At 43.9% G+C, this 15,586-nt stretch overlaps 1 protein-coding gene across 1 annotated transcript in view; it reads left to right on the forward strand.

The window, feature by feature from the left end:
- The window catches only part of LOC100997021 (transmembrane protein 132B), a 470,985-nt gene that overhangs the window by 156,882 nt on the left and 298,517 nt on the right, over positions 1-15,586 (forward strand). The window contains exon 2 of the mRNA XM_031650922.1: positions 8,255-9,146. Within this exon, the coding sequence (XP_031506782.1) occupies positions 8,255-9,146 (892 nt within the window). The remainder of the gene's footprint in view (positions 1-8,254; positions 9,147-15,586) is intronic.

Consider the following 15,586-nt stretch of genomic DNA (forward strand, 5'->3'; position numbering starts at 1 on the left):
AAGATTATCAAAATTAAAATAGTTAATACCTATAAAATGCTTGGAATAATGTTTGATCTATTATAAGGATTAAGTAAACGATGACTTGATGATAATGATTTTAATACCTGCAAAATGCTTAGTACATATAAATGATGATGATGATGATAATGATGATTCTATTCTTATTTTCCCTTTGCCCTTATTTTAAAATATTTTTATTATTTTGCTGTTGTAATTTATAAAGTTGCCTCTAACCTTCTATGGACTTGCTGGCACATGATCCAAGACTTCCCCTCAAGGGTGGCTCTCCTTGCCCTGACTATTCATTTTTATGACTATATACAAAGTACCTATTGTGTACTCAGTAGTGTCCATGAACTTTTTTCTGCTGCTGTTTGTTTGAATCATTTAGTGAACATAGAAAAATACCGGGCCCCACTTGAGACCATCTAAAGACATTCTGAGGGGGCAGGGCCTAAGTATAATATATGTATTCACCATGCAGCCAGGGTTGAGAATCCTTGTCTCACAGAATACAGAGTAGTTGATGATGTAGCATTTTGTGTAAAAGGAGCTTACTTTTGTGGGGAGATAAATTAGGGGTCCACTTCCCTGGAATCCCATGATCGCATATTTTCAGCTGTCTCCCTTTACCTTCACTCAGATGTGTCCAAACTAAGTTGCTTCTTTTCCTCCCTCAGACCTGATGTTATGCCTGTATTCTCTATTTTGTTGGTAGTTCTGCAAACTATAATATCTAGGTGTTTTTCATGAAACCTACAGCCATTCTGTAGACTCTGATAGAGACAAGCCACTCTGGATTCTGGCTTTTTATCTAAGATTCCCACTTTTTAGGTTTCTACCTTATACACCTCTCTAGGATCTTCATGGATCCTTCTGGACCAAGAAGGAATTATGGATCATCCTGAAATTCTGGGAATAAGAATTCTCCCTTCCTTCAGCTTCTTTAATGTGAGGCTGTACAGGGATGGTTTGCAGTGCACATCATAGAGCCAGTTTTCCAGGATTCCTGTTCTGCCACCATCATTTACTGTGTCATTTAACTCCCCTCCTCCCGTGCCTCAGTTTCCTCCTCTGTTAATGGGATGTGCCAGTTATTACATTATAGGCTCTTACGTTTTAAACTTGCTCTTCTATTCTCCGGTGTGTGATTCTGGGGGTGGGTCTCTGCACATCCACCCTTGTTCAGCTGTTCCTTTGTAGGCCCTGCCAATAAGGGAAGATAGAGGCGACTGCAAGGCTGGGGCTGGGAGCAGGCACCTACCTGTTTCTTCCTTTTGTTCTGTGTCTGATTCCTGTGTCTGTGTCATGTCTCTCGCTGTCCACTTCCTGTCTCTCCCTGTCTGCTTCCTGTTTGCTCCTGCTGGCTTCCTACTTGCCTTTCATCTGCTTCCTCTCTGCTTCATATCTGCTTCCTGTTCCTGTGAGCCCCAGGTTGGCCAAGCAGGGCTGCCCAGCTTGAGGGTTGGGAAGAATCTTGGGACAAAAGGCAAGCGTCACTCCTGCCTGATGCCTCCTGCCTGATGACTGGCTGGCACTGGTGGCCTCATGCTTGCCTGTCTGTAGCGTCTCTTCTTCTTTCTCAGGCCATGATGTGTTTTATGTAGTTGAGAAAAGTGGAGATTCACCTGACTTCTTGCATCTTGCTTTTATACTGGTGGCTTTGGAATTCAGTAGTCAAGTATTTGCTACCTTTCATTTTTGGTTCTATAGTGAATGAATCGTGTTTCAAATGCTGAGGTGTGGAAGGGTCTGTTCTCCAGGGTACAATACAGGGGTACACCTGGGAGTAGAAGAAAACTGGGAATTTATAGTATCACCCCACCACAGCTGTTATTAATGAATGACTACCTTAATCCAAGAGCATTTGGCCCAAATTGTTGCATAGGCTGTTCCTCCTGAGGCTCTGGGATATGTAAGGTGGTTTATAGGTAGTAATGTTTTTCCATCTTTATTACCGTCTTAAAGGTGGGGATCACTGGCTGTTTTGCTAGCAGCTGGGTTGAGATGCTCTGGGTCAGCTGTACCTATTTTCCTGCTCTACCTGAGAATCCAGGCTGGTAACAGGTATCTGGGATGGGAGATACAATCACCTGTGACCATGGAGCAATGAAAACCTCACTGGGTGTACAGGGATTGTGTCCATGAACCTGGCCTTGTGAGCATTAAGGTTCAGCTCCTTCAGATGACCTCCAAATGGTTAACTCCTTGGCCTCATTGTAGAACTGCCAGGCCAGGTAGGCCCTCAGGTAGTACGAGAAAGTGGAACGCCTTTGGAATTGGACAGAGCCGGTTTGAATTCTAACCATGTTCAAATTGCTTCTCTGTGCCTCAGTTTCATAATTTTTTAAAAAGGGTCTAACACAATTTATTTTACAACTGCTGTGATAATCAACTGGCATGACTGGCAAATATGCCTAGGTGTGTTGGCCTGTAAATGGTGTGTATCTCCCTTTAAGCGATATTTTCTCCTTCTACTGAGAATTGCAGCTCTTTGGTTGGCAAACATAGCTGCCAGCTTAGTGACCAGCTGACTGTGGTGTGATATTTTAGGACGAAATGAATGGAGTGATAGTGTGATGGGCAAATGCTGTGTTAATAAAAACAGTATCTATTAACAACCCTGGGAAGAAGCCAGCCAGAAACTCAGAAGGAACACAGAGAGATTGATTCTCTCAAGCGTTAAACCAATGCAGTCTTAATTGATGGACATTCATTCAGCAAATATCTGTTTAATTTCTCCTGCTAGGTACTGGAGACTGTGCAGTAAACTGGACATCAAAGCCCCCTCTCTCATGGTATCTAAATTTTAGTAGAAAGAATGGATAGTAAACAAACGAACAAGGAAAAGTACAAAGGCTAATTTCAGATGGTGATAGTTGCTTTGAGGGAATATAACAGGACGGAATGATGAGTGACTGGATATAGTAGTCACGCTTTAGTCAGGAAAACAGAAATCACTCTAGTTATTTCTACAGAGGGAATTTAATAAAGGGAATTAGTTACTCAGGTCCTGGAAAATCTGAGAAACCAAATTGGGGATGATAAAGTACCATCTGGGGCTGGTAAAGTTACTTAGAAATTAAGAACAGTGGGAGCAGGAAGCTGTTGTCATCTTTTGGGCTAGAGGGAAAAGGGGAAGAGGTTAGGTTATGAGAATCCAGAAGCTGCTTGGTTAGGCATTAGAACCTGCTACAGGGAGCTGGGACCATGGTGGGGGTTTTATAGGGGGTTAGAACCAGAGAGGAGATGCAGTTTCTGCCAGTGAGTGCTGCAGGGAAGAGACACAGTGTGAAATACCCTGGGTTCTCCCCTCTTCCTACCCTCCAGTCTTCTACCAGAGCTTCCGATTGGCTGAACACACGCAGAAGCAGACAGCAAGGGAGCTTGGGAAATGTAGTTCCCTGCATTATATCATAACAATGTTGTATATATACAACAATGTTGTATAATATATAACAATGTTGTATAATACAACAACAATTGTTGTATTATAACAATGCAGGGAACTACATTGTCGTGAGTGGGATGGCTGAAGTTGCTGGTCAGCTCAGAGAAGGTCTCTCTGGGCTAAGAAATCCAGACCAGAAGGAGTCTTCTCTGCTGACATGTGGGTGATGAGCTTCCCCAACAAGTGCAAGTAAGGACAAGGAGAATGATGTGAAAACAGCACCAAGTGGAGCTGTGGAAACAGATGGGAGAACTCTGGGTGGAAGAGAGCATGGAAGATTTTCTAGTCCATTCCGCCGCTGCCAGAGATTATATTTACTGCACCAACCTGAACTAATATTAATATTGACAAAGGCCTGCTCCTAGCTCCTGGCCTTCGCCACCGTGAAATCAGTAAGGGTTGTGGTTATTCCTGTGGTACCCAGGTGGTAGTGAATTATCAGCTGTTAGGGCCACACTTTGATAGACCAGTAAGGAGTTTCTCTTCCTGGTCTTTTTTAAAGACCTGGTGACCTGGTCACCTGGCCACCTGGCCCACCGGAAAGAGCTTTCCACACCTGGCTCTCTATGCCTGAGTTGTTTTGTGTGAATTAGAGGAGACTCAGCCTCAGAAATGTCATGGGCCTATACTCTAAGTGAGTCACCAGTAGCCACAAGACTGATAAGTTAGTACCCAGACATGACTGGCACTAGCAGTGAAAGGGACTGACTTCTGAGTGTGTCCCTTGTTGTAGCAGGTTCATGTTTTACCATCTTGGGATTCAGGCATTCATGTCCCACCAGTGCTGACTAAGGTCCATGTCCAGGAATATTTTTTGTGTGCTAAGCACAGCAGTGACATCCACTCACTCAATTTGGGTCACAGGGTCCCTGCCATGATTCCCGGCACCCTGTGAATTGCTTCGTTCTAGGAGTAATATTATTAATCTCCTCCCCTCTCTTCCTGCTGAAGCTGTCTTTAGGGCCTCCTTGGAGCCATCTGCCATTGGTGTTTTGAGTCGGAGCATCCTTTAGCCACAGAGCATCTGTCTGGTGCACCTTGTGTTCTCTCTGAACCTGAACTTGACTCTCTTCTTGGTTCATAAGGAGGGCAGAGATGAGACGTTCTTTTCAGCCGGGCCCCATTACTCCTTCCTCATTTCCTGCTCTCAGGGCCCACCTCGTTCTGTCCAGTGGTAAATAGCTCTCTAGGAAATCAGCAGACTGAATAGGGCCTCATTTCACATTCAGAACGTGGGCCACATGCTCTACCTGCCAATGGGAAAAAGAATGGTGTTACTATGTGACATTTTGGGATTAAAGGGAAGAGTGTTAGCTTTTCAGTGTATTTCTCAGGACACAGTCCCATGGCTTCATAAAATGCTCCTAAATTCAGATATTATATTTTGTTGCAATCTGGTTTGAGGATAGAATAAGGCTCTAGTAGCTGACGTTTATGGCTTTCCATATACAGTTTCAGACAAAATTTGTATTGCGTTTTGCTTGAGTTATGGTGGGACAGGAGTGTAAACCTTACACTGCTATTTCAGATAAAATGGAGGCTTTGGCTACAATAAAGAAGAGAAGGTGCAGCTTTACATTTCTTGTAAATCAATTTTCGAGAGGTGTAAAATACCTTCATGAAAGATAAAGAAAACAATAAACCAATCTACAGTGAAAACAGAGCAAATTAAAGTTTGCATTTATTTTAATTTCCTTTTCCATATTTGTAAATAAGTCAGAATTTAAGCCTTAGCTTGGACTTCTTCTAAATTTTACGAGAAGTGAAATTCAAGCCACTCACTTCCAAGTCTGGGGTGCCTGCTTAGCCCAGCTGAAAGCCATTGTCATGCTGCACAAGGCAGCTGTTCCCTGCTGACGGCGTTCCTGTTGCCAAGTCATTCATGAGCAAATTCACCTGAATTTAACTTCCTGGTTTGGAGAGGGGAAATAAACCAATGACAAAAAGAACTAATTTAAATTTCATCTGGAGAAGTGCTTCTGCATTGCTTGACATTGTCAAAATACAGATTGCCCCTTGGTGGCGGCAGCAGCTAAAACTTTCCTTTAGATGAGGCTGATTCTTCAAAATCATTTCTCCCTCCTCTTATCTTTTGATCCAAATCCTGCCAAGCCTGTATGGACATCATTCTGGAGCAAACTCAGGTCTAAACTATGGAAGGGACTATATTGTGTGTTTAAATAGATTTGAGATAATTTAAAGGAATTTTTGAGGTCGTTTTCAATTAACATATTGTAAGTGTTTTCTCATGACACTAAAGATTTGTTGACATCGTAGTTTTGATGGTAGTTTAATGTTGCACACATAGTGTGGCTTTAATCACTTATTCATTTCCCTAATGGCAGGTTTTTGGGCTGCTTCCAGTGTGTTGCTGTTATAAATCATGCTTGCGATAAGCATACTTGCACATTAATCTCCTTCCTGATCTCTTGATTATTTCCTTAGAACAAATTCCTAGGTGAATTCCTGGGATGGGCATTTTTAAGGATCTTAATGTCCAATTTCCGAATTGCTTTCTGAATGTTAGCTGTGTCCTCCAGAGATTCCAATTGGCGGAACATAGTCGCTAGTTCCTTGGGGGCAGAAATCATGACTGCATTGTCCCTGTAATATTTTTATGTGCCACAATGTTGGAAAGATAATAAGTGAATAATAAGTACATTTAGATAAGTCATTGGAGGAATGAATAAGTAATTACCCTGCTGGAGTAATGAATGTAACAAGGGACTGGCCATGTTGATGACACTGGAGGAGAACTTGCTTGCTGAATGCCTTCTTAGAAAAAGGAGGCATCGTCCCCTACGTGGGCTGTATCTTTTTCACAATCTCCTAATTACAATTTTGTCACCCTCTAGAAAAGGAAAGCTCGCCAAGGACAGCCCCAAACAGGCCAAAAAGTGTTTAAATCAATAGAAGGCATATTTTGCAGAATTTGTGATGGCTGCAGAAAAACATGTCACCAGGAGCCAGAGTGAATGGAGTGGGATTTCTCTGCTGTTGCATCCTCTAGGATGTTGCATTTTAAGCACCATGGTCAGGTTCCATTTCTTCTTGCACTGGTTGGAAAACCGGACTCCAGTGGTGGAGGTTCATTTCAGGGCAAAAGAAAAAAAAAATCTCTGTCTGTCCTTGGCCTGATTTGCTGACCCTGGTTCCTGGTGGGCTGTCTTCACTTTGAAAAAGCTTGTTGGGTCTTTGCTGTCTGTGTTTTCCCATTTGAAGGAAACATGCCAAGAAACACACATACACGTATGTACTCATGTGTACATGTTTATGTATATGTGTTGTGTGTTTTAATTAACAAAAATAATACGTGGTTGTAACAAATTAAAAGAAAGTAGAAATGTAAATGGTAAAAAGCAAAAAAACTTTCTCCTTTGGGTTCTATAGACACACAACATAAATATATACATTTATATATACATAGGTAGAATTTTAAAACTTTACCAAATAGGATCACATATGACACATTTGATTTTTTTTTACACTTAATTTGTTTGTTTTTAACCTTAATGTCGTATTGTGGCCATCTTTTCAAGTATGTTTATATAGCTCTACCTCATTTTTTAAGATAGTTTCATATTATTCCACTATAAAATGTTTAGTTTCCTGTTGATCAACCTATTGAATATGGATTAAAATAGTAATTGTGTGTGTGCCAGCATTGTTCTAAGTGCTTTATTTTATTTTATTTTGTTTTTTCTTGAGACAGGGTTTTGCTCTGTCGCCCGGGTTGGAGTGAAGTGGTGCAATCCCAGCTCACTGTAATCTCCGCCTGTTGGGTTCAAGATCCTCCTGCCTCAGCCTCCCAAGTAGTTGGGACTACAGGCACGAGCCACCATGCCTGAATAATTTTTGTGTGTGTTTTTTTTTTGTAGAGACAGGGTCTCACTGTTTTACTTAGGCTGGTTTTGAACTCTTGGGGTCAAGTGACCCACCCGTCTTGGCTTCCCAGCATGCTGGGATTACAGGTGTGAGCCACCACATCTGGTTGTGCTTTGTACTTATTAACTCATTAATCCTTGTGGCAACCCAGTAAGGTAGAATTCATGTTTATGTCCTACTTTATGTGAGGACATTTGTGGCACAGAGAGGCTAAGTAACTTGGTCAAGGTTGCTCAGTTAGGAAGTGGCAAAGCCAGGATTCAAATCCAGCCATCAGGCTCAGCACATATGCTCTTAAGTTTGTTTGCAATTCTAAATGATGCTGTGGTGAACATCCCTGTAACCTGTGTGCATTCTCGTTGGTATTTTGGAAGGAGAGTTTTCTAGAAGCAGGAACTCTTGAGTGGTAGCTTCACTCTCTTTTCAATAAGAATTATAGCGATGTCATCATGTCCACGTAGATGTCACTTATAGAAGTGATAGAGAGCAGCATGAGTATCAAAGTAATGAGGTACTAACACGTCACATACAACGGTGCAATGCCTGATTGGTAGACTTGGTAGATACGCAACCTTTTGTCTGTGGGGTAGATGAACAACGATGACGATGATCTTTTGAGTTTATGATTTTGCACAAACAGCAGAAGCAGTGTTTTCCCTTTAGAGAGATAACTGTTCAGCACCAGGACTATTGGATCGGTGGTAAATGGGGTTCCTTCCCACTCTGTGCTGTATTTTTGGGAAGATCCTGAAGACCATACTTTATGTAATTACAGGGCTTTCACTGTGATGAGACCTGGGGGAGAAACAGTGGCCAGTGGGTGGTTTGTTGGGAAGGTGGGTGGAGACTGCATTGCATTTATTTCATTACATCTCAGAACACAGTTTTATTCTTTTGCTTTCCTTTCTTGTGCAGTGACAGAGAGTCGAGGGATTGTGGATAGCCTGCAGAAGTTTTCCTCGCTCCCTGCTTACCTCCCCACAAGCTTGCACATCTCCAATGCAGAGGAGTCGTTTTTCCTTAAAGAAGCCAACCAAGACCTCACAAGGAACTCCAGTCTGCAGGCCCGGGTGGAGCCATTCTTCATCTACCGAGCCAGGACACCCCCTATTATCAATGCCAGCTATGGCCCGTTTTCAGTGGAGAAGATAATCCCCCAGGAGCTCCTGTTGACATCTACAGCCTTTGGAAACATGGACAAGTTTCCCTTCAACTGGAAATTGAAATCCCACATCCTTGACAGCTCCATCTACTCCAACAGACCCAAAGTGCAGACCTTGTTTTATGTCACTGGCATGGGCTGGGATGACAGCGACCTTACAGAAGATCTACCCTGTGTCAAGATGTTTGCTTTCCCTGAGGCCAGGGAAGTGGCGGCCAGCTGTCGGCTGCAAGGGGCCCCAGGGCTGTGTGTGGCTGAACTGGAGCTGCTGCCTGAGTGGTTCAGCTCAGGCCTGGACCTGGAGCCAGAGGAGGAGATCCCAGCCCTGCTTGGGGGCACCGCGATGGAGCTCTTCTTCACGCTCTACCCAGCCGACAAGGCTGGCCAGTGTCCTCTGGAGGAGGAAGGCAAGTGGGAGAACAATATCCACTCAGGCCTGGAGAGCCCCCAGCAAGTGTTTCCAGCCCGAGAGAGGATTGGGAGTGTGGTGGTCTACCCAACCCAAGATGATCTGAAGTGGTCCCTGGTGAGCTTGGACGAGAATGTGGTCATCTCGGTACCTCTGAATCTAGTCCGGGAAGGGGACACGGCCACCTTTTTGGTCTCTCTGACCAGTAGCTCTGTGGCAGACCAGTTCACTCTTAGGTAAGAGGCTTTGCCAGGTGGGATGGAACAGAAGCCAACTGTTAGTAATCAATGAATTGTCAATTAATAAAATGGGTGTTGATCATTTGCTGATGTCAAAAATGAATACAGCTGGTCATTAAAGTGGTGAAACAGATTTTATTCAGTAACCATGGACAGTAGGTAAAAGAGCTGAGCTTCATTACAATTTGTGCAGAGGTGATTTGTGTGTTTTAAAGGAAGGGTGAGGGATGGGGAAGAGTGGAGTCTCCATAGAGCCAGAGAAGCGACATAGTACAAAGGGTTGGGCAGTGTGAAGCAGTGAGTCCAGCTGCGTCTGTTGGCTGGCAGTTATCAAAGTTAGGATTTTATCCTCCCACAGAGGCTGGGAGACAGAAGTCCTGTCTTTCCTGATGATTCTGTTTCAGAAGAATGGCTCTCAGGTGCTTGGGAGAGATGCTTCTTAGTTGCAAGAGACAGATATTTACAGTTGTAAACCCTTTCTCATAAATACTGTAGGAAAGGGAGGTCGGGGCCTATCATCAGGTGTGCATTGGCAGGAACAAACATGAAATTTCCCTGGCCATGCTGAGCTTTCTTAAGCAGGTATTATAAGAGGTGCAAAAGTGATCCTAGGGAGCTAGCCTTACGCTGCTAGAAGCCATCTTAGAGTTTGATCAAGTTTCTTTGCGCGGAGGATTGGATGGAGTTGTCGTGTGCTGAGAGTTCTGCAGTTCTCAGTATCCAGTGTAGTGAGAGATTGAAAACATGAACTAGAGACCCACACAAGACACTAGACCAGGGGTCAGAAAACTTCTGGAAAGGGCCAAATGGTAAATAGACATCATGGGCCATGTAGTCTCTCTGGTGATGACTCAACTCTGTTGTTGCAGCATGCAAGCAGCCAAAATGAATGGGTGTGGCTGGGTTCCAATAAAACTTTAGTTACAAAAACAGAAGGTTGAATTTAGCCCAGGGGTCATGGTTTGCCAACCCCTGCAGTATATGATCATGTTGAAGCTTGAGTAGTAGAGACCGTAAAGTCTATAGGAATTCACAGATGAGAGTTGTGTGTGTTGCAGTGGGCGGAGAATTTTTCATTTTGAGCTAGATCTTGAAGGATGAGTGGAATTTGGGGGCAGAGAAAGAAACAGTTCAAAATTGGGGGAAACAAAGGCCAGCCAAGAGACTGAGACAGCATAAGTATATTAAAAGCAAGAATTTAATATAAAGAACCATTAGCTATGTACAAAGAAATGTTAACTAGGTAATTGAAAAGTCAAGAAGGCATTACTGAGGTACTAGGGAAGAGGCAGCTGCAGAAAGTGGCTATCATCCCTTTGGCTGGGAGAATAAGGGAAGTTAAAAGTTTCAAAAACTTGGAGCTTGGAGCAGGGACCCTGTAGAGCAGAAACTAAAACCCCTGAGAAGAGGGCACAGCTTGTGCTGGTGTCACCAGGGCTAGGAGTTATAAAACTGGTTCTTCAATAGTTGGAAATACTGCAAACTGGATTCATGTGCTATTATGGAAGTGAATTGCAGCTGCTGTTATGAAGCAGCAAGGCTGGGTGCCACTCATCAGAACAAGAAGCAAATAGGAAGTCAATGGAAAGAGGAGAAAATTCCTTCTCCCACCTTCCACCTGCCAGTCTCCCTCTAGCAACCCCTATTGACAGAACAAAACAAAGATCCTGCTGGCATCTATATTTTCTGAAGGCTCCCCCAAATAAATCTGTTGTGAAACCAGGATTAAATACAACTGTTCTAGAACTCTGCATTCTAGACTGTGAGGTTCAAGTGTTTCTTCTTCAGGAAGACTTTTAAGGCTCTCACATGATAGTCTGACCTACCCCTGCCCTGTATGATGTGTCAGGCAGAATCCTAGAATGCTACATATCAGTGGAAACCTTGTAAATGAATTCCAACTTCTAAATATACTAAAGAGCTTTCTAAGACAATTTCTTTCTCTGCAGTAAATAATTCTTTGTTAAAATGAGTCAGCAGCCTCTATCTGTATGATGAAGATTTGGTTTTAGGATCGCTAAAAGTAGGGGACTTCTATGTGCTGGGGGGACAAGCCTGTCTTTTCCTAATTTTGCTCACAAAAATGGATATCAGTAGGAGACAGTGGTGGCTTTGCCATATACCTGCTGTGTGCCCTTGGGCGAGTCACTTAACGTCTCTGGACCTTAGTTTCCCTGTTGGTAGGATAGGGATAGTGATAAAATCTATCTCCTGGGGTGGTGGTAAAGATTAAATAATTTAATAAAGTTCTTAAAACAATGCCTGGCAAATTGTGAGTCCTCAGTGAATGTTAGCCTGTGGTTGTTTCCCTTTCATTCAGGAACTGGGTGTATAAATTCCAACATAAGCGAACCTTGCTTTACAGATACAAAGAAGGAGAAGTGTGGAATTCATTGTGAGTCCAGCATGCTCCTTCCAATCCTGACTGAGGATGATCATGCCCTTTTGGAGTTGTGCTTATTCAGATGCCCACCAACAGGATTCCAAGGCTCTGGGAGATCCCAAGTGGGTTTTGTAGCCTGGAAGAAGCCAGGATTCTATTTGGAGACTCTTGATTTAGTCTTTGGCTGTTACTGATTCAAAACTTGGTGTGGACTGAGCCCTGTGCTAGTCACTCCACTGGAAGGGGTGGGGTGGTCTAAAACCAGTTATCGGCTCTTGTAGAAACTAGAGAAGCCTGAAATCCAACCCCATAGAGATTCTTTTAATATAAGGCAGTGCCATATGTTTGCTGTAGACCAAGAATGGCCAAGGGATGGCTTCACTGCCCCTGCCTCTCAGCACTTCCTCTACCATGGCAGACATTACCAATCAACTGCAGCACTTCAGCACTCCCTCTACCATGGCGGACATTACCAATCAACTGCAGCACTTCAGCACTCCCTCTGTCATGGAGGACATTGAGCCTACCCCTTCAGGCAACCCCTATCACTGCTGTGGGGGGTTGGCACATAAGACTAAACTTATTTGCTACTCCTGATGTAGAGATAATATTTTGGATGTGAAGTTAGAAGAAAAGGAGGGCAGATGGTCTGGTGGTCAGCAAAGCCTCGAAGTCTGGTTGGGAACGGCATTTCAGGCCAGGCAGTGGCATACACAGCGTTAGCTAACATTCACTGAGACTTAGAATGATTCAGCCCATGTAGTAGGTCTGTTACATGAATTAACTCATTAAACTCTGTCACAAACAACTGAAAGAGGCAAGTACTATTATTATTCCCATTTTTTTTGAGGCACAGAGAAGTTAAGTAGCGTGTCCAGGGTCACACAGGTAGGGAATGGTTGGTGTGAACCCCTGTGATCTGACCCTAGAGCTTGTGACCTTCATCCCCACAGTTCACTGCCTCTAACAGACAAGGAGGGGCACCAGCCACACCCCCAGCTGTGTGTGGCCCAGTCAGGCCAGAGCTGAGGGTTAATTTAGGGAAGAGGAGATTCATTTAGGAATGAGACTAGAAGAGGACTCAACATCCAGACTGTAGAAAGCCTCAGAGTATTATCTTCTTGGTAGGTAGAAACCCCTTAAGTATTTTTCTTTTTTCCCCAAGAAGTTAATTTTAGAGCTGAAAGGGACTTTAATTCTGACTTGGTCTTGAAAAATCAAGCAATGAACTGTCAGCCTTCTGGAAATAGCATCCCTGGGGCCTTTGGAATTTGGATGGTGAGTCTGCAGCCCTCCAGCAGCGTCTTCCTTTAGGGAATCCACTAAGATTTTAGATTCTTGGCCTTTGGAGTTAAAGCGACAGGAGAGGGAGAGGACCAGAGGAGGCAGTTCAGCCAAAGGATGGTCCCAAATTCCCAAATCTGTGTTTAAACTTTAGCTGTGGGGCCTTGGTACTTACTCTAAGGAAAAACATCTACTCAACAGTTTGTAAAACTGGTGGCAGTAGCCAAATTCAGCCCACAGAGGTGTGCCTTATTTAGCCCACCTGGCATTCTTTAAAATATTTAAGACAGTTACCAACCTCTAACAATTGGGAGGTTTTATATACCATTTTCTTTGAAAATTTTGAAGATTCAGCAACTTAGAGCTAGCTGGTTGTAGTTCACCGCCTTTAGATGCATCATAAATTGTCTAATTCACCCCAGTCCCTACCACTCCCTTTTGTCTCACACCTGGCCCATTTCACTCACATATGTCACCCATCTGGCTCCTGAGGGTATTTGAATTTTGAAACCCTGATTCAAGTACTGGGATAAAAAAGGATGCAGTGCTAAAAAGGGAGTTTAGATTTTCATCTATAAAGGCAGGCATTGCCAATTCATTGTGCGTGTTTGTGGGAGTCAGAAGTGACCAGTGGGTGCATCACGGGGAGTGAAACCACCCTCCATTATCGCTGGCATTATGGAGTGAATTAGTTACTTCATGTAAAGCGCTTACAAGAGTGCCTGGCACACTGTAGACACACCAGTACTCTTTTATGCTATAATTAATATGCGTTAATGGATACTGTTAATTCGTACTTTTAAATTATCATGTGTACTTGTCCCAGGTTCTACATTTACCCTTTCTATACATTCCCTCACTGTGTTATCACAGCCACCATGCAAGGTAAGTACTAGTCACGTCCATGTTATGGATATGGAAGCTGCGACTCTGAGAGCTGAGCGGTTACCTGTCTGAGGTCATGCATTGGGGAAGTGGTGGAATTGGGGTACAGGCCTGCATGTGTGAGTTGAGAGCCCCCACTTTAAACCCCTCTTCTGGGCTCTTCTGCTTGTGTGGATGGGGACTGATCTTTATTCACTATTAAAGCTCTCTGGGTCAGCATTTAGATTACTTATTAGGCTTTATTTGATGGCCAGAGAAAAATGCACTGAGATTGTGGAAATAAATGAAGACCATCCAAATGAGAACAAACAGAGGAATATTTACCCAGAGCTTACTGTGTCAGTGGGGGTTGGCCACCAGCACTTGCACTGGCAGAGACTCAAAGGCAGGCAGAGGAATGAGAAAGCTTCAGGTGTGCTTGGATTGGAGGGTTTTGGCCTGGAGGAGCTGGAGGCGGGATAGCTAGAAGCAGACATTTTGTGTGATGGGCTTGGGAGCACATTTGGCTTTCTCTGGTTGGCCGTGAGTTGGAAGCAGAGGTAGAAAAGAGAAGAGGTGGGAGTCTTTGACCAGATTCTGACTATTCTAGGCTGATTGCTGCAGAGGTCGTGGTTTGACTTCCTGGCTGCTGCAAGGTGGAAGGTCAGAGTTTTGTTGTTATATGCTGTCTGGCCATTGTCCATTCGTATATTCAGTCTCTCGAAATAAGATACTTTTCTTAGGCCTCAGGGAATGTGTTATTTCCCAACGTAACTGATTGTCTGTTTTAATCATGTCTCTTATGAATGAAATGTGACACATTTCATTCTGGCTCAGATGAGGACCCAGATCAAAGCGTGAATGTGCGCAAGATTTGCTGAGATCTAATTTTAGAGCTGGAGACACATGGAAAAGAAACAGATGTGTAGCATTCCACGTGCCATGCTGCTGTTTCAGACTGCGCAATGTAGAGGGGCCAGTTTGAACAAAAATTAACTCGGTGATTCTCTAATACCAAGATAGATCCTGTGCAGCATTAGCGTGTACATCTCACTCGTGCCTTGAAAAACCTTTCAGCAAAGGCTCACAAAGTGGTGTTTGGAGGGGCTGGGGGCTGGGGGCTGGTGGCAGGGAAGTGCTAGGCTGGAGTTGCGGCAGGTCTTTGCTACACTTCCAGGAAAGTTTGAAATATTATGAAATTCTGCCCTCTCCAAATATAGTATCTCTGGGGCTGAGAGAGATCCTGGGAAGCTTTATCTCTGATTTATTAAAATAGTGTTTTCTCAGCTCACACAGAGAGCCTCCTGGGCTAACCTTTCAGCCTCTTAGACAGTGGAGCCCAGTAGTTAAGAATGTGAACTCTGAAGCCAGACTGTCTGGGTTTGAATCCTGACTCTGCCACATTCCAGCTGTGTGACTTTGGGAAAATTACTTAACTTCTCTGTGCCACAGTTTCCCCCTCTGTTAAGTGGGGACAGTTTATGCTTTAAGTGACTATTTATGAAGTGTCACCTTTGTGGTCAGGTCAGACTCTTCCTTTAACTTGGAAGCTACCTTCCTTCTGAGTGTTCAGGCCAAACACCTGGTAACCACGATTGATTCTCCCTATTCTCTGACACTCCATAGCTGAGTCATCAGCAGTTTCTGGAGTTCTTCCTCTGAAATATAGACTCTTATCTACCTCCACTGCTATGACCCAGGTCTAAGCCAGCGTCCCCTCTGGGCTGGACATCTATAGGAGCCCCCTTGAGGTCTCCCTGACTCCATTTTTGCCCCTGTAGTCTGTCTGGGTTAAAGGCTCAGGCCGCCATGTTGCCTAAAAGGCCCTGCGTGGTCTGGACCTGTTATCTCCCATGACTTTTCCTCTCCCTCCCCCAGCAACAGCCATGCTGGCCCACCCCCTTTT

The sequence above is a fragment of the Papio anubis genome, chromosome 9, assembly GCF_008728515.1.
Source record: "Papio anubis isolate 15944 chromosome 9, Panubis1.0, whole genome shotgun sequence".
In the NCBI taxonomy this organism is placed as follows: Eukaryota; Metazoa; Chordata; class Mammalia; order Primates; family Cercopithecidae; genus Papio; species Papio anubis.